Below are 23,925 nucleotides of genomic sequence, written 5' to 3'. Positions count from 1 at the left end.
CGCCAGACTGCCTGAGGCATCCGAGAACAGGGCTCATCCTTTTATTGACTGCAAAATGCCTGTCTAGGAGGGGGCTCAAGAAGAGGAGGCCCCCCCCCTGCTGCAGGCTGCTGCGAGCCATCAACAGAGGATGTGGGTCTGACCACTCCTGTAAGTGGTACCACCTCAGGTACCATGTGCAGCTCTCCTGGCTGTCCTGGAACAGCCATGCACACTTCAGCCCTGGCAGCCAGTCCTATGGTGGCAGCTTAGCTTCCCATATCCTTGTGGGAGATGCCAGGGTGCCTTGGAGTGACAGGGCAGTACTGCCCCAATACACAGCACAATCCAGGGCTTGTCCCTCCCACTGGAGTCAAAGGTGGATGGCAAGTGTGTCTAGTGGCCTGCCAGCTGCGTGCCCCTAGCGCTGGCCCTGGCCCTGGCCTCATCTCAGGGCAAAGCTGTAGACATGGTAGATCTCATCCGGCAGGTTCTCCTGGCGCTCCTCTGCCAGGAGGCTGAGGCCAGCACTGCGGATGATCCGGTGTACCACCTCGAGGTCGCGGCACACACTGCTGTCCACATCATCCAGGATCACACCCTCCTGGGCCATGTTGTCCTTGATGACAATGATGCCATTGGGACGCAGGCCCTGCTTACAGCGGCGCAGAAACTCAGCCAGGTGCTCATCTGTCAGGTGACCTGGGGGGAACAGAGAAGTGTGTGTGCACGTGTCTGTGTGCCCTCAGCATGGACCCAGCAAGCTGGTATCTCTCAATCATGTTGGAGAAGGCCAGTGTTGTGAAGTTTGAGTTCTGAGGTCACCCACACAAAAGCAATATATGCAGAGTCAAAAGCTGGGGTTTGCCCTGTCTGGGCGCCCTACGGTCATATCTGGTAGCTGTGCAGCATACCACCCCTTGCTAGGCCTGTATCTGTGGGTGGAGCAGAAAGCTCCCAAACAGCAGGGCCAGGCCAGTGTCACAGTAGTGCTATGCAGCCGGCTCAGGATGCACCTGCTACAGTGTCAGGAGCCCTGGGTACAGCAGTCCAGAGAGCTGTTAGGCCATGTGGCCACCCCACCCCAGCCCCAGAGTCCAGAGAGCTGTTAGGCCGTGTGGGCACCCCACCCCAGCCCCAGAGTCCAGAGAGCTGTTAGGCCGTGTGGGCACCCCACCACAGCTCCACTGCCACAGCAGATCAGAGTTACTTTCATTTTCTTAAAACGCCCCTGGTCTGGCCTGGTCATGCACCCTGTGACTCTACCATTTGACAGGAGGATTTGACTTTGAGGCCAATCTAAGCTACATAAAGAAATTGGGGAGGTAGGAGTATTGATCACAGTAAAAGAATTTAGGGGCTGGAGAGATGACTTGAGTTACTAGCACCAATTGCCCTTCCAGGACCAGGATTCTGTTCCCAGCACCCACATGGTGGCTCACAGCAGTCTGTAACTCCAATTCCAGAGGGATCTGATGCCCTCTTCTGGCCTTCATGGGCATTGCACACATGATACAGACATGCAGGCACTCACACATACACATTTTAAATCTTTTTAAAAAATTCTAAGTGGGGCATGGTGGGAAATGCCTTTAATCCCAGCACTTGGGAGGCATAGGCAGGCGGATCTCTGAGTTTGAGGTCAGCCTGGTCTACACAGCGAGTTCCAGAATGGCCATAGCCACAGAGAAACTCTGAAAAACATCATTCTAAACTATTTTTTAATTAATTTACTTTTCATGTATATGGGTGTTTGTCTACATGTATGTATTTGCGCCGTGTGTACCTGATGTCCATTCAGGTCAGGAGACAGCACTGGATCCCCCCAGCTATAGGGGAAGACGGCCATGAGCCATCTGGTGGGTGCTAGGAAGCAAACCAGGGTCCTTTGCAAGAACAGTCGGTGCTCTTAACTGCTGAGCCATTTCTCTGGCTCCTGAGAGAAGAATTTTAAAAGAATAAATCCTTAATAACTCATTTCCACACCTCCAGATCAGCACCGACCACTTAGGATCGTTCCACCTCCATGCAGTTATTAAACTGGCTTTAGGTTTCTCATCACAGTCCTGAGAACCGAGAGCTGCATCTCAGCTGGCCAGCTCACCGGGGGAGCAGAACTAGGCTCCCAAGGCTGGCAGGACACCTGAGTGGCGGAGGACGTGGTGAGCACGGGGACCGGCAAGGCCACGCGACTCTTACCTATCACCCACTGGATCCAGATCACATCATAGGAGCTGGGCTCTGGACTGAAGTCCTGCAGGCCACAGCAGAAGTAGTTCCTCACCCTCTTGCCCTCTTCCCCCAGGTAGGTCTTGGCTTTGGCCAGAAAGTCCTCAGTCACGTCCACCATGTCCACCACCCTGAAGAGCGGCAGGAGCAGGCGCTTGGTGATCCTTCCAATGCCAGCGCCACAGTCCAGGGCACAGGAAGTCCCCGTTTTGTTCGGTCCTTCCTAAAACACAGGAGAGCATGTGAGTCCAGCTCCTGCACCAGCCTATCGTGCGAGGGCAAGTGGGACTCTTGCTAAGGGGAGGCAGCTTCTCCTTCGAGGGGACGGCTAGAAAAGCAGGTGCCCAATCTCCTTTCACTCCAGGGCCCCCAGAAGCCCCCAGGGTGACAATGTTGAGGATGCAAAAAAGAGAGCCTCCATGGGGAAGATGGGGGTGTGAGGGTATGGGGGTGTGGAGAAAGGGTAAGGGCCTCGGGCTCACCCCTGTGCTGCAACAGGCTGAGAAGGGAGGACACAGACAGCGGTAGGACAAGGAGTCACAGGACAGTCACCACCCACAGCCCAGCACCCTTAGGCCCAGCAGGGGCTGTTCCCAGACTGCTCCATTTTGACAGTGCACAGCCAGTTTCTGGCTCCTGGCCCAGAGACCAAACTCAAAGTCTGCAAATCCCACCTAGTCACCACCTGACCCAGCTCTTCAGGGCCTTGGTGGCAGCCACCGAGAGATGACCAGAGGACCTGCAGTGTGGTATGTGGAAGTGGCTCCCCACACTGCCCCACCAGAGCCACAGCCTCTCCTGGAGAGGACATCACACCTGCCTACCCTTAGAAACCTCTGCAGAAACTTCCGAGAGCTGTTGAGGTCGATGTTGGAGATGTGGCCATACCCCCCAAGCATGCCGTCCACCGTGGGCGGGATCTGTTTCCAGTAGGTCTTGGCCTTCGAATAAAACTGTTTCTCATCTTCAATCACCTCACTTGTCATGATGTCACCGGCCACGCTGTCACCAACCACAGCTCTGCCCCTCTGAAGACGGAAGAGGAAGAATGAGCAGGGAGAGCACTGGATGGCAGAAAGAAGCCTCTAGGGTACGAGCTCCACACTCACTGTGTGAGGCACAAACTCTGTCTGTCCAGGCATCTACTTCTTGAATGATAGCCCAGCACCCCAGACATTTTGCAAAACTACCAAAGCAAGGGATCCTGAAGCCTAGTGTCTGGTTCCTTAACCTTGACTTGATGACCTGTGACCTCAGGACAGGCAAAGAACCCAGAGCAGGGTCCCCTGCATTCTGCTATGGGCACTGCAGGAGACCCCCTAGGAGGCCCGAGCAGCTTCTACCCCTCTTGTCTCTCAGTAACAAGCGAACAGCTCAGGGAGGGCCAGCCCTTCATTCCAGAGCAGGGTCTCTGCCAGGTACCAAGCTGTGTCCCAGGAAGCAACAGGCAGGAGCTAGGCACACACAGGACCCCAACAGTAAGGAGGACACAGCCCGAGGCCACTAGGTTCAGGGGAGGCATCCCCGGGGAAGGAGCGCAGGTACCGGTAGTGATGGATGTTTGAACGTTGGAGGAGTGAGGAGAAAGAGTCAGGCTTAGCAGCGTGTGTCATGAGGAGCCTGGGGTCCCGAACACTGCAGGTAGCTGAGGAAAAGATCTGGGAACAGAAGCGAGCCACAGCCCAGCCTGGCCCTCCAGCAAGGTGACACGGGACTGGCCACACCCACACCAGCTTGGCCATGTGCTGTGGAGGACACAGGATCACAACAGAAAGGACTGCCCCTCCTCTGTCCCAGCTATTGCGAGAATCTGATGATCACGGTGCAGAAAGCAGCTAAACAGAAAACAAGGGCTCCTGCGTCCTGGTGTGGCTCCATGAGGGCTGTGAACTCGGTCAATGGCGGGACCCCTTCCTTTGGTTTCCAGTGCTAGGGATGGAGCTCAGGTGGCTTTAGAGCACCCCTTTCTGAAGAAGGGGGCAGGCTGCCGCACAGTGAAAGTGGCATGGGCAGACAGGGCCAGGGTGGGCGAGAAGCCATGAAGGAAGAGGGGGACTTTTGCCAAGGACCAGCCCTGAACTGCAGTCTGCCCGCGCATGTTGGTTGAGTCGTGCATGAAGCTGTCAGTCTCAAAACTAACCCTACACTTGCAGTGCGCAAGGAGGCGCCCAGGACTAGCGTGGGGGGTCAGAGGGAGTGGACACACTAGCCTGGGGGTCAGAGGGAGTGGACACACTAGCGTGGGGGTCAGAGGGAGTGGACACACTAGCCTGGGCTGTGCTAAAAGACACAGGACAAGTAGCAGCAGCAGGGATGATAGTGTCGGCTGCTGCTCAGGCATTGCCCAGCACCCATGCTTCCCACAAATAGATACCATTGTCACCCACCATCACCATCACCTGCTGCTGTCACCTTCACCCACTGTCACCATCACCGTCACCTTCACCGACTGTCACCATCACTGACTGTCACCGTCACCATCACCTTCACCCACTGTCTCCGTCACCTTCACCCACTGTGCAGAAAAGGAAACCTGGGCACATGGAAACCAAATGCCCTGCTCAAGGTCAACAGGCCCCTGACTTGCTCTTCCCACACGGGCAGTGTGCTCCCGTGATGCTGTCCTGGACCTAAGGGTCTCCACTGGAACGCTAGCTGGCTTCATGGGGCAGGACCCTGCAGTTCACACTTCACACCTGGGTACCACTAAGACAGGCAGTGTCGCTGAGTCACAGGTCAACACAAACTGTCCACACGGGAATCTCGGAGCAGAGCCCAGGCCAGAAAGGGCCCCCATGGGCTGCTGTGAGGTCTCGCTAAGTCCTTCTGCAACCGGAAAGGGAACGAAACACAAGAAAAGCAAAGCGGCCCCATTTGTCACCAGCCCCCAAGCACCACAACTGAACTCATTACAAGGATTTGGGACTAAAGGAAAACACACCCAAGGGGCTCTTGGAGTAACAGGCTGGGGACCCTGGTTCTAAATCCCACAATTCTTTACCACAACGCCACACCAGCAGCAGCACTGGCCCAGGGAAGACAGTGGCCCAGGGAAGACAATGGCATGCTTCACAGTGACCCAGGGAAGACAGTGGCCCTGGGAAGGCAGTGGCATGCTTCACAGTGACCCAGGGAAGGCATAGAAGGCCGCCTTCAGCTGGCCCACAAAGGAATGTGAAGCCCTGTTGGTCCCCGAGAGACCAACCACCTCTATAAGCGGAACGGTACTGTGGCTTGAGAGCCGGACTGGATAGGAAGCAACAGCCTGAGCGTCACTATGTACCTGGTTGGAGACTGACAGGATGACCTGGGTCAAGAGGGCTGTCAGATGCCTCTCCAGGCACCACAGCAACCATGTCCCAGAGCCTTAGCAACCACCAGCTAGGATGGCATCTGGTCCTCTCCCATTACCACACCAGCTCGATGCTGGCCCAGCAACCAGCCGTGCCTCTTGCTGCCCTAAGCCCTAAGCAAACTTTCAGATTGCTGCTCAAAGTTGTCTTACTCAGCACCGAGGATGACAACTTCAGGGCTTTCCTTGCGGCCCACACGGCACGCAGGCATCCAACGTGACGTTCGGTTCTTACCAGATAAACAGGAACATTGGAGTCCGGCACAGAAGGGAGGTACTCTGCTCTGCCCCCTCCCAGGGTGCCGGCTCCTGAGAGCGGCCATGACCCGGTGCACCCTTTGCACAGTGCCCGTGGAGTCAGGGACACATGCTAGCTGGGGCGGGGGGGACGGGGGGGAGGGAATGACTGAGTGAGCGAGCATGCGCGGCTGTGGAGGCTCCTACACCATCCAGGACAGAGGATACTGCAGGCTGTTACCAACACCTTTTACCCTTTTACCTTTTTTTTTTCTTTACCCAAGGCCTATGGCATAATTCCTTTAATTGCCAAAGTCTCTTGAAAAATCTAATTTACAGGGCTGGAGAGATGGCTCAGAGGTTAAGGGCATTGCCTGGTCTTCCAAAGGTCCTAAGTTCAATTCCCAGCAACCACATGGTGGCTCACAACCATCTGTAATGGGTTCTGGTGTCCTCTTCTGGCCTGCAGGCATACACACAGACAGAATATTGTATACATAATAAATAAATATCTTTTAAAAATCTAATTTACAAGAATCCCACTTGCTTCTAGGAAGTGGCTGGGGTTTGGAGTGGGGAGGCAGAGCACATCCAGGCCAGAAAAGGAAAGTCCAGGGCTGTTTTGTTCTTCCGGCCCGGCTGATTCCTGAAGACATGCCCTGTCTGAACATGGACCTCTAGTGTCTGCTGAAAGACAACAAGAAAAACACACCTCTCCTGGTGGGGGTGGTGTACACCTTTAATCCATGCACTCAGGAGGCAGAGGAAGGCAGATATCTGGGAGTCTGAGGCCAGCCTGGTCTACAAAGCGAGTTCCAGGAATGTTACACAGAGAAACCCTGTCTCAGAAAGCAAGCAAACAAGGAAGAAATAAAGAGAGAGAGAGAGAGAGAGAGGGAAGGAAGGAAGGAAGGAAGGAAGGAAGGAAGGAAGGAAGGAAGGAAGGAAGGAAGGAAGGAAGAAGAGAAGACATCCCCCCACACCATGAAACTGCACGGCACGGGCAGGCAGGGTCAGGGCAGGGTGGCTATGTGTATACTGGGCTAGCTCATGGGCAGGCAGGACTCTTGCTTACGACAGACTGCCACCTGCACATCCTTGGGGTCATCTAGCCACCTCCCCCTCCACCTGCAGCTGCCCTGCTAAGAAAATGAGGTGTGAACTCTCACCAGCAGGCCTTTGCAGCCACCAAACCCCGAGACATTCCTATGACGACTCTGAAGGCAACTGGAGGCAAAATAAGCAAAACCCTGCCTAAAGTTAAGAGTCCCTCGGCAGTCTGGTGGGTGGGCCCTGTTCTAGGGGAAAATAGCAGAGGGCTCTGGAGGAGGAGGAAGGAGAAGGGGGAGAGGAGAGCGAAGATGGAGACAGAAAAGCGAGGAAGGCTGGCCATAACCATACTGTTTCATTTTGCCTTTTTGAGATCCACCTGCCCCTACCTCCCAAGTGCTAAGATTTAAGGCATGTGTCGCCAAGACCACCACCGCCACCACCACCACTAAGCACCATACAAGGTTTTATTTTATTTCTAAAGATCTATTTATTATATATACAGTGTTCTTCCTATATGTACGCCTGCAAGACAGAAGAGGGGATTGTATTTCACCACAGATGGTTGGAGCCACCATGTGGGTGCTGGGAATTGAACTCAGGACCTATGGAAGAGCAGCCAGTGCTCTTAACCACTGAGTCATCTCTTCAACCTCCAACCATACAAGGCTTTAATATGAGCTAAAAAGTGTTTCAGGCATCAAGTGTGGTGGCATATGTCTTGAATCCCACCATTCCAGAGGCTGAGACAGGTGGATCCCTGAGTCCAAGGCCAAACTGGTCGGCACAGAGAAACCCTGTCTCAAAAAACAAAAGTATACCGGGCAGTGGTGGTGCACCCCTTTAAACCCAGCACTCGGGAGGCAGAGGCAGGCAGATCTTTGTGAGTTCAAGGCCAGCCTGGTCTACAAGAGCTAGTTCCAGGACAGGCCCCAAAGCTACAGAGAAATCCTGTCTTGGAAAAACCAAACCAAAACAAACAAACAAACAAACAAACAAACAACACTTGGAGGCGGAGGGAGAAGGAGCTGCGAATTCTAGCCCAGTCTGCTCTACACAGTGAGAGCCTCTATCTAAACAAAACAAAAGGCTCTGACAGTAGGGTGAGTGGACCTGAGACTTGGCTCTACTCACTAGCTGCAGAGACGTAGACAGGACACTTGGTATGGTGCATTACATGCTGATATTCCTAGCAATCAGGAGGCTGAGGCATGAGGATCAAGAGTTCAAGACTAGCCCGAACTACACAGTGAGAGCCTGTTTCAAGAAAACAAAAACAGTTCAGTTGGCAGAGCACTCGCCTAACATACACAAAGCCCTGGGTTCAAGCCTCAGTATCCCCAAAACTGGATATGGTGGTGCATCATGTCACCACCAACACTCCAGAGGTAGAAGCCGGAGGGTCAGAAGTTCAAAGACATCCTTTGATGGAGGAGGGTCATCTGTCTATGTGTTATTTTCATTGGTTAATAAAGAGACTGCCTTGGCCCTTTGATAGGACAGAAAATTAGGTAGGCGGAGTAAACTGAACAGAATGCTGGGAAGAAGAAGGCAGTGGGGCAGACGCCTCAGGAAGATGCTGTAGCTCTCCTCTCCAAGATGGATGCAGGTTAAGATCCTTCCAGGTAAGCCACCACCTCGTGGTTCTACAGATTATTAGAAATGGGTTAATCAAGATGTGAGAATTAGCCAGTAAGAGGCTAGAGCTAATGGGCCAAGCAGTGTTTAAAAGAATACAGTTTCCGTGTTATTTATTATTTCCTGGGCTAAGCTAGCTGTGCGGCGGCCGGGCGCTGGGAAAGCCCGCTGCTCCTACTACAATCCTTGGCTACAGAGTGACTCTGAGGCCAGCCTGGACCTCATGAGACAGGGTATCACAACAGAAACAACCTGAGATGCTGATGCACAGATCCAAGGCGCAGCCCTTCCCTCACAGCTGCCATATGAATGAATAAATAAGCCAAATGCTCTGCCAATGTTCTTCCTTTTTTTTTTTTTTGTTGTGTTTGTTTGTTCGAGACAGGGTCTCCCCATGTAGCTATAACTGTCCTGGAACTCACTCTCTAGACCAGACTGGTCTCGAACTCGGTGATCCACCTGCCTCTGCCTCCCAAGTGCAGGGACTAAAGGTGTGCGCCACCACTGCCTGGCTCTTTGTTTTTATTCAATGAGGACAGTGACACTGAACTTCACAGAAAGGCTGTGGTGATGAAGTGTGCCTCTGAGAAGTCAGGCGACCCACAGTGGAAGGTGTATACCGTATACTCTCTTGAGCTTTTAGTTCTCCAGCAAGAGGCTGGTGAGACGGTTCAGCCGGCAGAGCACTGGCTGCTCTTTTCAACACTCCACTTTGGTTGGCTCACAACCACCAAGAACTCCAGTTCCTGTGATCTAACGCCCTCTTCTGGCCTCCCAGATTCCTGCACTCACATGTACAGCCCCCATACACACATGATCGAATATAAAAATAAGCTCGGATACCTTTCTGAAGATGATCGAGTGAAGAAAATGTGTTAAAACCCCCAAAACTCATAGTCCCTAGGAAGGTTCTATGAGGTCGTATGACCAGGGAAGCTGATGGTCAATCTGGAAGATATAAACACAAGCCCTCCTTCCCGGTACATCCAGAACTACTTCCCAGGTGGAGAGGCTGACCTCTTGATCCTACAGCTTCTGGCCTCCAGCAGAGTATGCCACAAGTACCTCCAACACTCTCACAATTCTCCTTGTCCCCTCCCTGCTCCAGTTGATAGACAGGAAAACCAGCATGCTAAAGGAAATGATAACACACCACATAGGAAGGGGGGGGGGGGGACTAAGGACAGGATCCAAGCTCCTTATGTATTCCTGGGCCCTCCTGGGGGCCGTCCCATCTCACTGGGTGACCATCCTCTGCAATCACTGCCCTCAGGTACACCACCCTAGGCAGGGCCTCTGACACCAGCAGTTCCAACCCTTCATCAAAAGGATGAAAGACCGAAATGATCACACAGTTGGTGGGGCGGCAAAGCCTGGGCTTTTCGAGATGGCAGTCTCCCCACAAAAAGGGCTGACCTTGGCCCCAAGGGCTCAGGAGACCGTAGCTGTGTCAGTCAGAGCTGGAACTAGTTAAACACGACAGCAATCTGTGCAACCGGGCACTTAACCACGAGGTTGTGAACCGCGCACGGCGCCCATTTCTCACACCAGGCTTGCAGTAGTTCCCTCTTATCTCAGAGGGAAAACTGAGGACTGGAAAGGGTCTTTCGGGGGCTTAGGGGCGCGGGTGGAGAGGGTACATGTCTTGCCAGCCTCCGACAACGTGGCTTCCTCTAACCCGATCCGTGGTCACTACGGTCCCTGCCCAGGTCTGGTCGGTGGACTTCTCCGGGACACGCACGTGGGGCAGGCCCGGGTCACTTGACGACCGGGCCTCACCGCTTTGGGCAGCTGGGGTGAGCATCTCTCTCTTCCCTGGCCTCGTCCCCTCCGTCCACCTCGCGCTACTCACCCAGATGGGAGCTCTCGGGACCAGAGAGACAAGGGCGAGACGAGAAGGAGGCTGGCAGGGACCGGAGCCCACAGCAGCCACCACCACTCTACCGGACTAGACACCTCGCGGCCTCTGCCTTTGTCCGCACACGTCACTTCCTCGAGCCCGGAGGGGAGTGGACTCAAGCTCGCTCCGCCCCACGGCCAGCTCACCCCGCCCCACGGCCAGCTCACCCCTCCCACAGGCAGATCACCCTTCCCCACGGCCAGATCGCCGAGTCCCATCGCCCGCCCGCCCGCCCGCCCACCCGGTTCAACGTCCAGATCGCCAAGTCCAAAGCCAACTCACTCTCTCTACGCCCATCTCACCCCGTCCCACAGTCCGATCGCCCCGTCTCACAGCCATCTCACCTGACACATCCAGATCTCCCCTCCCCACGGCTTGTTCGCTCAACCACACGACCAGATTAGTCCCGCCCCACGGCCAATTCGCCCCTCCCCATCGCTAGCTCGCCCCTCCCCACGGCCAGTTCACCCCCACCCGCGGCCAGCTCACTGCTCTCCCGGCCTGACCGCCCCGTCCCGTGGGCTCCTAACCCATTTATTTTTGCCTACCCGGAAGGCGCTCCTGGACTTCAAGATGAAGGATCCACAGCCGGTATCTCCCGGACTAAGTACGTGGGCCAGTTTACTTAAGGGTGTAACTCTTTCTTCGAGACCGAGTCCGACTGCGTAACTGAGTGCTGGCCTTAAACTCCGCTATCCTTCTGCAACAGCTTCGCGGTTGCTGGGGTTACAGGCACGCGCCACCACGCGCTACGAGGCTGGATTCTTAAAATCCAGCGTTTGTGAGCGTTTTCCACTCTAAAGGAGAAATAAAGGCCGTGTTGCTCAAATCCACCCATCTCCACTAGTTATCTTAAAATAATATACCAACCCAGAAAAGGAAAAGAAGAAACGGCTTTGACCGAGGCAAGGAAGCAGAAATCCAGACGTTTCCCCCCCAGAGGACTGCCCTTCCCTATCCGTTCATAGACGTTCTGCAGCAGTCTTGAGTGAAGGAAAGATGAGCTTGTCGCATCTAAACCCTTTCACCTCGGAGTTCTGGCCGCCTTTTCTGACTGGTGGATGAAAGGATTCACTACAGTGTTCTGGGAGTTAAATCTGTGGTATTTGCAGCTTTAGGCTTCAGCCAAGTGTTTGCACTGGGTTCCCAGGCAATGGAAATTCTCACAATAACTATTTTCACCTTAGGATCACCTCTGTCAGCCAACGTCCTCATGTTAGACATATCCGTAATGCATACAGAAGGCATTTAAAGTTGTGTTTGCCTTTTTTTTTTGAGTCAGTGACTAAGTTGCTAGATAGCCCAGGATGGCCTGGAATTCATAGTGATCCTCCTGTCTATGTGTTCCAATGTGTCCGTTAATAAAATGAAAGCTACAGATACATAGGAGGTTGAAAGTCCCCATCCTAACTCCGTGTGCACATTATTTGATATCTGCTTTGGACTGTTCTAGGTCGTACCTGGTTCCAATGGTTTAAAGAGCTGTTGGCCACCATGCCGCGGTGAACACTTAGACTCCCAGCACTTGGGAAGTGGAGACAGGATGGCCAGGAGTTAAAGGTCATTCTCTCACACGTAGGAAGTTTAACACCAGTCCACGCTACCTGAGACCTCATCTCAGAAACACGGGGTGGTGGCACACGTGTTGAATCCCAGCACTCGGGAGGCAGAGACAGGTGGGTCTCTGTGAGTTCAAGGCCAGCCTGGCCTATAGAGTGAGATCAAGGATAGTCAGAGCTACATAATGAGAGCCTGTCTCAAAATTAATAATAATAATAGCAATAACAAGAAGACTTGGGGGCTGCTCAAGAAAGCAGTTAAGAACACATCCTGCTCTTGAGTCTCACATCCCCTGTAACTCTGGTTCCGGGCATCCAGTGCCTGCTTCGGACTTCCAAGTGCACTTGCACTTGTGTGCACATGCCCACACATGTACGCACCTATACTTATAATGTAAAATAATTATACAATAATGACGTAGCTCTGCCCATCTAAATCCCAGCAAAATTCTTCAAAACCTCGAAAGAACAGTACTCAACTTCATTTGGAAAAGCAAAAAACCCAGGATATCCAAAACAATTCTGTACAATAAAAGAACTTCTAGAGGCATCACAATCCCTGACTTCAAACTCTACTACAGAGCTACAGTACTGAAAACAGCCTGGTATTGGCATAAGAACAGACAGGAGGACCCATGGAACTGAATAGAAGATCCGGATATCAATCCACACATCTTCGAACACCTGATCTTTGATAAAGAAGCAAAAAATATCAAATGGAAAAAAGAAAGCATATTTAACAAGTGGTGCTGGCATAACTGGATATCAACATATAGAAGAATGAAAATAGACCCATATCTATCACCATGCACAAAACTCAAGTCCAAATGGATCAAAGACCTCAACATAAAGCCAGCCACACTGAACCTTATAGAAGAGAAAGTGGGAAGTACACTTGAACACATTGGCACAGGGAACCACTTCCTAAATATAACCCCAGCAGCACAGACACTGAGAGAAACAATTAATAAATGGAACCTCCTGAAACTGAAAAGCTTCTATAAAGCAAAGGACACGGTCAACAAGACAAAACGACAGTCTACAAAATGGGAAAAGATCTTCACTAACCCCACATCAGACAGAGGTCTGATTTCCAAAATATACAAAGAACTCAAGAAATTGGACACCAAAAGATCACATAATCCAATAAAAAAATGGAGTACAGACCTAAACAGAGAACTCTCAACAGAGGAATCTAAAATGACTGAAAGACACTTAAGGAAATGTTCAACATCCTTAGTCATCAGAGAAATGCAAATCAAAACAATTTTGAGACTCCATCTTACACCTGTAAGAATGACCAAGATCAAAAACACTAATGACAACTTATGCTGGAGAGGTTGTGGGGAAAAGGGAACAATTCTGCATTGCTGGTGGGAGTGCAAGCTGGTACAGCCCCTTTGGATGCCAGTGTGGCGATTTCTCAGAAAATTAGGAAACAACCTTCCTCAAGGCCCAGTAATACCACTTTTGGGTATATATCCAAAGGATGCTCAATCATGCCACAAGGACATGTGCTCAACCATGTTCATAACAGCTTTGTCATAGCCAGAACCTGGAAGCAACTTAATGCCCCTCGATCGAAGAATAGATAAGGAAAATATGGTACATTTACAAAATGGAGTACTACACAGCAGAAAAAATAACGACATCTTGAATTTTGCAGAAAAATGGATGGAGCTAGAAAACATTATTTTGAGTGAGGTAACCCAGACCCAGAAAGACAATTATCACATGTACTCACTCATAGGTGGTTTTTAAACATAAAGCAACGAAAGCCAGCCTACAAATCACAATCCCAGAGAACATAGACAGCAGTGCGGACACTAAGAGAGACTTACATAGATCTAATCTACATGGGAAGAAGAAAGTAGAAAAAGACAAGATCTCCTGGGTAAATTGGGAACATGGGGACCTTGGGGGAGGATTGAAGGGAGGAGAGAGAGGCAGGGAGGGGAGCAGAGAAAAATGTAGAGCTCAATAAATTTCAATAAAAAAGTCTTAGAAATTAATACCAAAACAACAAACAAGCAAACAAAAAGACTCAAAGATGAAGAGCTAGAAGCAGGATAGGCTATGTAAAGTTCACAATACTTGGTGGCTAAGGCGCATGCAGCTGAAAACCAGCACACCAGGACATCGTGTGACTGCTCACTCATGAGGAAACAAGACCACCGCAAACTGACTGGACCTAGCATAGTGGACCAAGGTGACCCTTAGCCAGCTTTGGCTTCGTTACAGTGTCATTCTCATGTCACTAGCCTTGCATAACTGCCTGCTTCCATCAGGAATCTGATATGATACACAGAGACCCTTATGTAAGAAAAGGGGGCTTTCATAGTCACCAAAAACGGGCAAATCAATCCACTCGCTAGATAACGCTGGTGGAACATCAGCTCTGCCAGCCTCTCCTATAGGGCTCAGATGTTGTCTCCAGTGTTTGTTTGTTTTTTAAACCAAAGAGCCTTTATTCTTTTTTTAAACCTTTTTTTAAAAAGATTTATTTATTATGTACACAACATTCTGCCTCCATGTATGCCCGCACGCCAGAAGAGGGCGCCAGATCTCATTACAGATAGTTGTGAGCCGCCATGTGGTTGCTGGGAATTGAACTCAGGTCCTGTGGAAAAGCAGCCAGTGCTCTTAACCAATGAGCCATCTCTCCAGCCCCTGTTTTTGTTTTTTGTTTTGTTTTGTTTTGAGACAGAGTTTCTCTAGTTTTTTAGCCTATCCTGGAACTGGCTCTTGTAGACCAGGCTGGCCTCGAACTCACAGAGATCTGCCTCCCAAGTGCTGGGATTAAGGGTGTGTGCCACTACCACCCGGCTGTCTCCAGTGTTCTTAAACACTTTGCTTTTCTGACACAAGGTGTCACTATGTAGCCTTGGCTGGCCTGGAACTCACTATATAGACCAAACTGGCTTCAAAACCACAAGAGATCTCCTGAATGCTGAGATTAAAGGTGTGAGACACCCTGCCTGGCCTTAGTGTTCTTAACTTCAAGGCTATGGATGCCAGAGGCCAGCTATGTGTAACCTGAGAGATTTACCAACTCAGAGGAATGTCGTCAGAGACAAAGTCAAGATGAATCCAAGGCCCTAGGATGGACCGCCATCTTCCTTGGCTTCCAACTTACAATATTCCATCTATCCATAGTCACCATGCTCCACACAGCCAAGATAAAAAAAATAATGACGTAGCTCAGTTGGTAGAGTGATTGCCTAGCATGCACAAGCCCTGGGTTTGATCCCTAGCACCACATACAAGCAGCTGCAGCTGTACATGCCTGCAATTCCTGTACTTTCGAGTTGGAGGCCTGTTGTGGAATTCAGCATTGGGGCGGCTAGGTCAATGGGCGTGGTCTTTTCTGGGAATTCTTGATTGAATAAAAATGGAGGGTGAGGGTCTCAAGCTCCTTCTGTATTGTGTGTGAGTGGACTTTTTATTTTGCACCTGTTTGATAAACCCGACTTAACCACAGAGATCACTCCCACATCAGAGCCACCCTTCCCTGGTAGGGTCAGAAGTTCAAGGTCATCTGTGACTAGTGAGTTTAAGAGCTAAGGAGGCCCTGTCTTAGAAAAAGAAATAACAAAAAAAGTTTATCTCCCCTACCCAATATTCTAACTTCCTGAGGAAATACGTGCCTCCATCCCATGGAACCCATCTTTCACGAGGTCTCCTCTGGGCATATGAGTGATACTCATTTTTTTTTAATTATAAAATTATATCATACCCGGGTATACTTGTCTCAACTGTACCCTCATCCACAACCTAAGTTCTACACTCCCGTGGGTTCCTCCAGCTCTCCCAACCACTACTCGCCGGCGCATCTGTCTGTCCATCCTATTGGCTCATGGAACCCCCGGGAGAAAAAAACCTGTCCGCATCATGTAGCCAGAAGAAGCATAAAATAAACTTGACCTTAGTTCTTGGATTTCCAGGTCCTTTGTATCCCCACTGTCCTAGGAGGGTGGGTCTGATAGGAAGTCCTCCCCCTTCCACGCTAGGTCTGGAAGAGTGACTGAACAAGGCCTATTCCTCCCTGAGTTAAGCAGGGCTGGGCTGGCCAGGAGTGACAAGGCCTCGGTGGGTGTGGCCTTGGCATCCAGGGCAGACCAGCCCCACCCTGGTCCTCAGGCCACAGTGCCCATTGCTTACCAGTAGTTATGGTGAGAGCGGATCACAATGAACCCGCAAAGACTTGCAGGCCCCTGGGAGGGGCTACCAGAGTCAGCAGGTGGAAAGATGGGCTCCCCAGCAAATAGCCCACCTGTTGGGGGGCTCTAAACGCACAGGACTTTCCAGGGCCTCGCCTAACAGACCCCACACGGTGAGTGAGACGTCACCCAGGAACCAGTTTAGAGCAGATGCCAATCTGAGAGTAGAGTCTGTTTGGGGAAGGATCAGGCCTGGAGGCTGCCCCATCTCCACCCCAGTGTCAGAGCCGAAGGGGGCCTGGGGCTCTCCTCCCTGGCTGGGAGTTTGCTGTGGAAGTGGCTTGAAGATGGCGCTCTTGTCTATTCTACAGCAGGTCTTACCAGGCCCTCGGTCTCATCCCCAACATTGGGGAGGGGGCAATACGAATGGTCTTGGCTCCTCCTCAGGCCCAGTCAGAATCTCGGCCAGGAGGCGGGAGAAAGTCGTATGTATTTGCAGCTTGCTCCAATTCTGAGAGCAGGCTGCCAGATCCCCAGCTTATTCTACAACCAGTAGGAGGTCCGGCTTCCCACACGTGTCTCCTCTACTGTCTTCAGTCACGTGCGACCTGCGGGTGGTAGCCCAGGATTGTAATCCCAGAATCTGGGAGACAGAGGCAGAAGGATGAGTCTAGACCAGCTTGTGCCATACAGAGAGACCCTTCCTCAAAATGGAGAGGTGGGTGCAGGCTTTACCTGCACTCTAGTCCCGAGAGCTGACTGGGGGACATTCTCTGGCTGCCCAGATCTCAAGGAGCAGAACAAAAACAAACCTCAAGTCATGATAATGTTTTTGAGACAGGGTCTCACTTAGCCCAGGCTGACCTTGAAGTTGGTATGAAGCCAAGAACAACCTTGAGTTTATTTATTTATTTTTTTTGTTAATTTTGAGATAGATTCTTACTATGTAGCTCTCGCTGGTCTGGGATTTGTATGTAGACCAGGCTAGCCACAAACTGAGAGATCCGCCTGACTCTGCCTCCCGAGTGCTGGGATTAAAGGTGTGTGCCATCACTGCCCAGCAATAGCCTTAAATTTAAGAAAGATATTAAATTTTATGTGTACGAGTGTTTTCCCTACATGGTTGTGCACCACGTGTGTGTTTGGTTCCCTCAGACACTAGAAGAGGGTGGTGGCACCCCTGGGACTGGAGGTTGAAAACTCCTGAAGGTTTTGGGAATCGAACCCCACTCCTCTCACTGATCTATCTCTCCAGACTCTGTCTACCCAAATTCTGGGATCACAAGCATGGGCCTCCATGCTGTTTCTCGCACTTTCTAGGCAAGCCCTCTCCCAACTGTGCTAAGTGATAAGAAAGGCGGTCCTCGGCCAGCAGGTGCCCGGGCTGCCGCACTGTGCCAGGCACCCGCACCCGGCGTGTACTAGCTCACGTCAACGTCACAGCCACCCCTAAAGGGCAGGCGTCCCCGCCGTTGTCGTCTTTGCGCGCAGACACAGCAGGGCAAGAACACTACTGGGCGCGAACAGAGCAGGGGAGGGTCCTGCCCGAGCCGGCTCCAGCTGCCCCTACCTGGCGCTATGGCCTGCGGGCTGGCGCGCGACCTTCCCGCGGTCCCGCTCGCCCCCGCGCGTCCCCCAGGCGCAAAGATGTCCTGAGCTGAGCTCGGACTCACGATGTTCTGGCGCCGGCCTGCAGCGGGGACCCCGGCTTATGAGCCCAAGAGGTATCCCGACGGGGCCGCCCCACGCCGCTCCACTCCTCTGCTGCCCAGGCTGCCCACGCCCAACGTCGGTACCGGGCGAGGCTCAGCCGGCGCGTGGTGGCAGGACCGCGGGCGTCTGCCCTACCTGTCCCCTGGGGTCCCGTACGGGCCTCGGGGCCGCGGAACCCTGCGCGCGCTGCTGCTGCCGCCGCTGCTGCAGTCCGGCATGGCCCGGGGAGCGGGGACCCGGGGAACATGGCAGCCCGCGGCCCGCGACGACCGTGACGCCGTGGGCGCGCTGCTGGGGGAGTTTCTACCCACCAAGTTCCGCGACTTCCTGCACCAGCTGCGCGCCAAATGCGCGGAGCCGGAGAAGCACCGTGAGGCCGTGGGAACAGTGGTGGGGTGGGGTAGGGAAGGGGCTAGGGTCCCCAGTGAGGACGATACCCTGCTCACTGGGCTTTCCTCCTCTTCCCCTTCTTCTTTTCTTCCTCCTCCTCTCCCCTCCACAGTCCCCGCAGCACCCGCATCGCCACAGTATCCCAAGGGTGCATCAGAGCACTGCGTAGGTTTTCGTCGTCCCAGCTGCTCATTCCTCCCAGACCTGCGGTAAGTAGAGAGATGTCTTCTTGGCAAAGGAGGGGTTGCCCTGGTTGCTACAGAGTGGGGCCCTGCTCCCATCAGCTGTGACCTCTTTGCCTTCAAGGGACCAGTCTTTGCACTCAGAGGACAGTTTTAGAGAGAATACCCTGGGGCCTCCAAGAGGTGAATTCATCACAGCCAGAAAGGCCAACCCGTGAGTAGTGGTAGCTGTGGGTACTCACCTTTGTGGAGCTGACTCCTTCCACTTTCCTGAGTTCGGGGAGTCGCACTGAGGTGGCTAGGCTTACCTGTCAATCACCTTTACTCATTGAGCCATCTCATTTCCCCAACCCAGTGGGAGCAGTAAGGTACTCCTTTGCTCCTTCACCTCTGGTCACTCACTAATGGATTTAACAACATGTATCCATCGATCCACTCATCCATCCTTGCGTGCACCTTAGGCCGTGAACTATACACTAGTGTGAATATCTCAGATATCTGTCTGTCAGGGCATCTATTGGCCATGAACCTGTAACTGCCCCCAGACAGCCAGTCTTCTATCTGTTCACCAATTCCACCTGCTAGAGCTGCCCAATAATAGCCTTTCATTCACTTATAAGCCCAGGATGCCAATCACTTCTCCCGAAGTAATAAAACTACCCATGAGTTTGCACATCCGTCTGTCTAACCATCCAGCTACCCACCCTGAGAATCAGCTCTTCAGCTCAGATCCTGCCGTAAATCCAGCCATTGTCGCATCCTTCTCTCGTTTCCTGTCATTTCCCATTTACGAAGTCTTACTATGTATCAAACACTAGCTGAAAGACAAAAGAGAAATAAACGCAAGCAAGAAAGATCCTGGGGCACTAAGGATGCTTACCTGGACCTGGACGCTTAGAGAGGTTTAAACAGGCTAGAGCAAGGGTGAGAGGGCTGCCTGGGAGTTTAAAGACCAGAGAGCTGGGTGTGGTGTTGTACCTTCTTTAAAAAACAATTATGTATTTTTTAGGTCTGAGTACTCTGCCAGCTTGTATGCCCGCAGGCCAGAAGAGGGCACCAGGTCTCATCATAGACGGTTGTGAGCCACCATGTGGTTGCTGGGAATTGATCTCAGGTCCTCTGGAAGAGCAGTCAGTGAGCCATCTCTCCAGCCCCAGTGGTACACGTTTTTAGTCTCAGTATTCTGGAAGCAGAGTGAGTTGGAGGCCAGCCTGGTCTACGTAGTGAATTCCAGGACAGCCAGGACTTGGCAGTGAAACTGTCTCAAGAAATTAAGTTAGGGAAGGAAGGACAGATGGACCAGAGAGCATGCATACACAGCAGGCATCCTACTGCCATCCATCTGTACCCACGGCAGACAATATTAAGGGATCACCGCACATTTCTCTGTGAGCCTCAGACCCCTTCCTGACCCAGTTCTCCAGGATCCAAGTAGAGACTAGGAGGGTGGAGAGATGCCTCCTCAGCCATTAAGAGAACCGGCTGTTCTTTCAGAACACCTGGGCTCAATTCCCAGCACCCACACGGCAGCTCACAACTGTCTCCAGAGTGTCCAACACCCTCTACAGATGCACATGCAGGAAGAGCACTAATGCACATAAAGTGATCACAAACAAACATAGGCTACAGTGGGACACTGTTTGTATGCAACGGTCCCTCACGCAATACCTTGCTCCAGTGATCTTCCCTGGGCAGGGAAGTTAGGATCTCACTCACTTAGCTAGGAGACGGCTAAGCCTGGTGCCGTGGCCAGGACAGAGATGACATTTGTCTGCACACAATTGCAGCCTAGCTGAGCCCCAACACCTATAGCCAAGTTCTACCCTAGTGACCCCAGCTGCGTAGCTCTCTGTTGGACAGACGAGAAACACATTTCTGCGTCCACAAAAAGATGACTCAGGAGGAGCGGGTGCAAATGTGTAAATGAATGTGCCCACAGTGAAGGTGCAAGGGGTCATTCTGAGTGCCTGAGCACCCAGGCTCTGCAGCCCAGCCCCCGAGGGAGAAAGGAACAGATCCAACCTCTCGATCTATTACATATAAATAGAACACACCCTTCACGGAGCACAGCCCCATGACAGGCCCTGTTTAGGTGCTCCCCCACACGGGCTATTCCACTCTCCCGGCTCCCATGATGGCAGAATGATCCCGCCTATAACACAACACATGACCCGAAGGAGAAAAACTGAGTAAAGCCTTGAGGACAGGGTGCCCCCCTCATACGGCCTCGGTGGCATAACTGAGACGGACAACTCTCAGAACAGCTTGAAGCTAGCGATGTTTTCTCTGCTCGGCATACCCTCAGCAGGAGGTTCTTGCAGCCCACCCCACCTCCACGCCAGTCCCGAGGAAGGGGTGGGGCACCATGATTTCCTTATTTGTATCTTATTTGTTGACACATGGTCTTACATGGGGGGCCTCGCACTGTGTAGTTGAGGATGACCTTGAACACCTGATCCTCCTGCCTCTACCCCCCCCCCCAAGTGTCCCACAGGCCACTGTGCCTGACTTGATGGCCTCCATTTCACGAATGAGGAGACGGGTTGCAGTGCCGTCAGGACCTCTTGGCTCCTGAGTGCACAGTCCTGCCCTCTGGCGTGACATTTGAGTGACAGCTATGGGCTAGACATCTCTGTGCTTCAGTTTCCTCGCCTATAATTGGGAGTAGTGACAGGGCTTCCTGGACACTGTGCAGGTTTGATCGGATAGAGCATGTCACACGATGACCAGAACAAGCCTTGGAAAAGGCCTGCTGACGTGATTAGCGTGACCCAGCCACCAAGCAAGAGCAGATCTTTCAAAGATTTCTATTTTATTTATGGGGGATGTGGTGTGCCCATGAGCCGTGGTTGCCTGCAGAGTCCAGAAGAGGGCCTCAGGTACGCCTAGAGTTGAAGTCACTGGCAGTTTTGAGCCAACAATGTGGGTGCTAGAACCAAATTAAGGTCCTCTTAACCACTCTTAACCACTGGGCCATCTCTCCAGCCCTGTCCAAGATCTTCCTGGGAGCCCTGGTTCCCCTGCCCCCACCTCCCTCAACAGACTCCACAGCACACAGGTCCCCAAAGTGAAGAGTCTACTCATTCACAGCCCCTCTGGAGAAGGCTCGAGGCCTCGCCGGCGTTATTGTCCTTTCCGGGTGAGATTTGCCGACGAGACCCTGCAGGATACAGCACTCCGCTACTGGGAACGCAACCGTGCAGGTGAGCAGAGAGCTGCTTCTAGAGCCGAGATTCCAGAACACTCCTGCCAGGAGTGCAGGGGTCAAAGGTGTGGCTCTGGATCCTCAAAGAGCCTGGTAGGCCGTTGACTCCAGAGAGGAAATATCTATACGGGCCTTTTCAGAAGACGCCAAGGAGTGTTCAGACAGGTGGTGTCCAGGAGTAGCTTCTGGAAATAATGGCAGCCCCGGCCTGGCTGTCGTTAGAGAGCCCGTCCATGCTGCCGCCCCCGCTTGCTCAGGTTCCCACCCCCTCAGCAGTTTCCGGAAGCGTCTTCCTCACAGATTCTTGAAAGTAGACCCCCAGGGTCAGGCTGCCCAGACGTCCAGAAAGTCCGAGCAGAGGGAGTCTGTTCCCTTGAGAACTGCTGCAGGGTCCACCAGAGAAACTCAGCACCCTGCAGAAGGGGATCTCGGCTCCCGGAACGGACATAGTGGACACTCGTGATTTCCCTGACATTTCTGACTGGGCGTGGGGAGGCAGGCAGGATAACGAGGAAGACAGGAGGAAACCGTCGCCACCCACCCCCCTTTCTTGGTACTTGGGACTTGGTGGCCCCCAGGACCCTCCCCTTAACACAAGAATCAGAGAAGCCCAACTTCTGGCTATTTCTATTTTGTGCATATGTGTGTATGAGAAAAATAGAATTTCAGCTAATAGATTTAAGAGCTCCTGTGCCCAAGACTAACAGTATTGATTTACAGAGTCTCACGTAGCCTAGGCTGTCCCACTATGCAGTCATGGACGACCTTGAACTTCTGATCCTCCTGCCTCCACCTCCCAGCTGCTAGGATTACAGGTGTGTGTCACTATGCCTCACCCCCAGCTTTCTGGTTATTTGATTGATGAGAAAATTGAGGCGAGAGGTGTTTGTGTAAGAACCATGTAAGCCTAGAATAGAGGTCAGGATGTTCCAGAAATCCAAGGACAGGCTAAGCACTGTGGCCTTATCCCATGGCACCAGGACTAGCCCCTGTTTTCTGAGACCTTCCTGTCTGAGACAGCCCCTGGGAATGGCGGGTTCTAGGAAGAGAAACCCCTCCCTCCATCTCTTGCAGAATCTTGGCATTGTCTCTGGAACTTCTGTGGTGGGGTGCCTGACCCTCCTCCACCTTGAGAAAAAAGGGGCGATTGGAGGTTGGAGCAGGAGTAGGGGCAGGGCAGGGCAGGGCAGGGCACAGCTTGGTGGCAAACGACAGCCACAGTCACGGGAGGTAGTTTTTAAACCCAGAACTTCTCTGGAGGCAGCCAGAAGGCACTGGGGAGCCTGTAGTTGCCATGGAGACGGGGTTCCGTCTAGCCTTGCCAACCAGAGGGAGGAGAGAGGGTGGGGGCGTCAGTGTGCCCCTCCCCCAGGGAGGGGTCAGGGAACTCACTCTGCTCCTCTCTCTCTTCTAGTCCGGCAGAACATCTTTCCATGTGAGCAGACGACTTTGCCTGCTGTGTCTGTGTCAGAGCGGGTGCTTGGGAGTGTTGGGAGATGGCTGGACAGTCTGCCCAGAGCCCTGCGTCCCAGGGTCCAAGACAGTATGGCCGGCTCTACATACTGGAACTGCCCCCGAGTGTGAGGCTCTGGGTGGAGGAAGCACGAGGGTTGTGGTCCCTCCAGGTACAAGCTGTAAATGGGTCTGGCACCTGAGGTCACAAAACCATAGGCTCCTGTCTCCCCACCAGGTCAGCTCAGGAACCACAGCTCTACCTTTCTGAAGATGCCACCATGAGCAGCCGGCTACCCTTCATCTCCAGGGCCACCACCCCAAGGCCAAGGGGAGGCCTCAGGACCTTCCTGGACACCCCTAACACTGTGGAGCAGGTGGGGCAAATTGCTCCGTCCCTGGAGTCAGTAGCTGGTGGGCAGCCCGGGGAAGCTGGCCACTAGAAGCAGCAGTCCCGATCACTCTGTAGGGGACCCTCTCTGTTGAGTCACGGTGGGGCTTACTGCTTGGTCTGTGGTTCAGCCTCCCTCAGTGTGGAGCCCTGAAGGCAAGGGTGAGGAGGTACCTGAGCCAGGCTGTCAGCTGCCTTGCTGCTAGTGAGTGGGTGGGCGGCCTAGGCCAGCTGCGGAACCACCTGGGCCCGGGGGGGGGGGGGGGGCACGGACCTGTCTCCTTCCACCTGGGCCTTGGGGGGATGTGTCTCCTCCCTGAGGTCCCCTTGGCAGTGCCCAGCTGGGCCTCCTTCTCACTCTAGGAGTCCTTTCTGCCCAGTTTGGTGCTGCAATCCATCCTGAAGCGAGGCCGCCCTAAGGGCTACCGGCTCCTCCTGCCATCCACAAACCGGCAGCAGGCTCAGAGGTGACCGCCTGCTGGAGCCCC

General features: G+C 52.8%; 2 protein-coding genes across 12 annotated transcripts; one reads left to right on the top strand and one right to left on the bottom strand.

Annotated features, from left to right (window-relative positions):
• Positions 1–4: 4 nt before the first annotated feature.
• Ntmt1 (N-terminal Xaa-Pro-Lys N-methyltransferase 1) lies at positions 5–18,274 on the bottom strand. 10 transcript variants are annotated; one of them, XM_057754897.1, is made up of 4 exons: positions 18,255–18,274; positions 3,033–3,236; positions 2,179–2,431; positions 6–681 (listed from the first exon to the last, which is right to left on the bottom strand). In XM_057754897.1, the coding sequence occupies exons 2-4, from the start codon at positions 3,192–3,194 to the stop codon at positions 425–427; spliced, it is 672 nt and encodes a 223-aa protein (XP_057610880.1). In that variant the 5' UTR covers positions 3,195–3,236; positions 18,255–18,274; the 3' UTR covers positions 6–424. The 10 variants fall into 10 exon arrangements, with proteins under 10 accessions (XP_057610887.1, XP_057610880.1, XP_057610883.1 ...); XM_057754900.1 differs by lacking the exon at positions 18,255–18,274 and adding an exon at positions 17,953–17,971; XM_057754896.1 differs by lacking the exon at positions 18,255–18,274 and adding an exon at positions 10,934–11,083.
• On the top strand, positions 17,610–23,925 carry C22H9orf50 (chromosome 22 C9orf50 homolog). Of its 2 annotated transcripts, XM_057754890.1 has the most exons (7): positions 17,610–18,187; positions 18,320–18,416; positions 18,514–18,603; positions 21,480–21,592; positions 23,009–23,174; positions 23,285–23,423; positions 23,801–23,925. In XM_057754890.1, the coding sequence occupies exons 1-7, from the start codon at positions 17,779–17,781 to the stop codon at positions 23,906–23,908; spliced, it is 1,122 nt and encodes a 373-aa protein (XP_057610873.1). In that variant the 5' UTR covers positions 17,610–17,778; the 3' UTR covers positions 23,909–23,925. The 2 variants fall into 2 exon arrangements, with proteins under 2 accessions (XP_057610873.1, XP_057610874.1); XM_057754891.1 differs by lacking the exon at positions 18,514–18,603.

This window comes from Chionomys nivalis, chromosome 22 (assembly GCF_950005125.1).
Source record: "Chionomys nivalis chromosome 22, mChiNiv1.1, whole genome shotgun sequence".
Classification (NCBI taxonomy): domain Eukaryota; kingdom Metazoa; phylum Chordata; class Mammalia; order Rodentia; family Cricetidae; genus Chionomys; species Chionomys nivalis.
Note: the sequence above shows the minus strand (reverse complement) of the source record. Positions and strands in the feature narration are given on the sequence as shown.

Coding starts and splice junctions, on each gene's coding strand:
- Ntmt1 (XM_057754893.1), bottom strand. Junction 2,432..3,032: donor TTCTGCAGAGGTTTCTAAGG/GTAGGCAGGTGT, acceptor CCTGTGTTTTAG/GAAGGACCGAACAAAACGGG. Junction 682..2,178: donor CTGGATCCAGTGGGTGATAG/GTAAGAGTCGCG, acceptor TGTTCCCCCCAG/GTCACCTGACAGATGAGCAC.
- C22H9orf50 (XM_057754890.1), top strand. CDS start 17,779: ATGTTCTGGCGCCGGCCTGCAGCGGGGACCCCGGCTTATGAGCCCAAG. Junction 18,604..21,479: donor ACAGCCAGAAAGGCCAACCC/GTGAGTAGTGGT, acceptor ACTCATTCACAG/CCCCTCTGGAGAAGGCTCGA. Junction 23,424..23,800: donor CCCCTAACACTGTGGAGCAG/GTGGGGCAAATT, acceptor TTCTCACTCTAG/GAGTCCTTTCTGCCCAGTTT.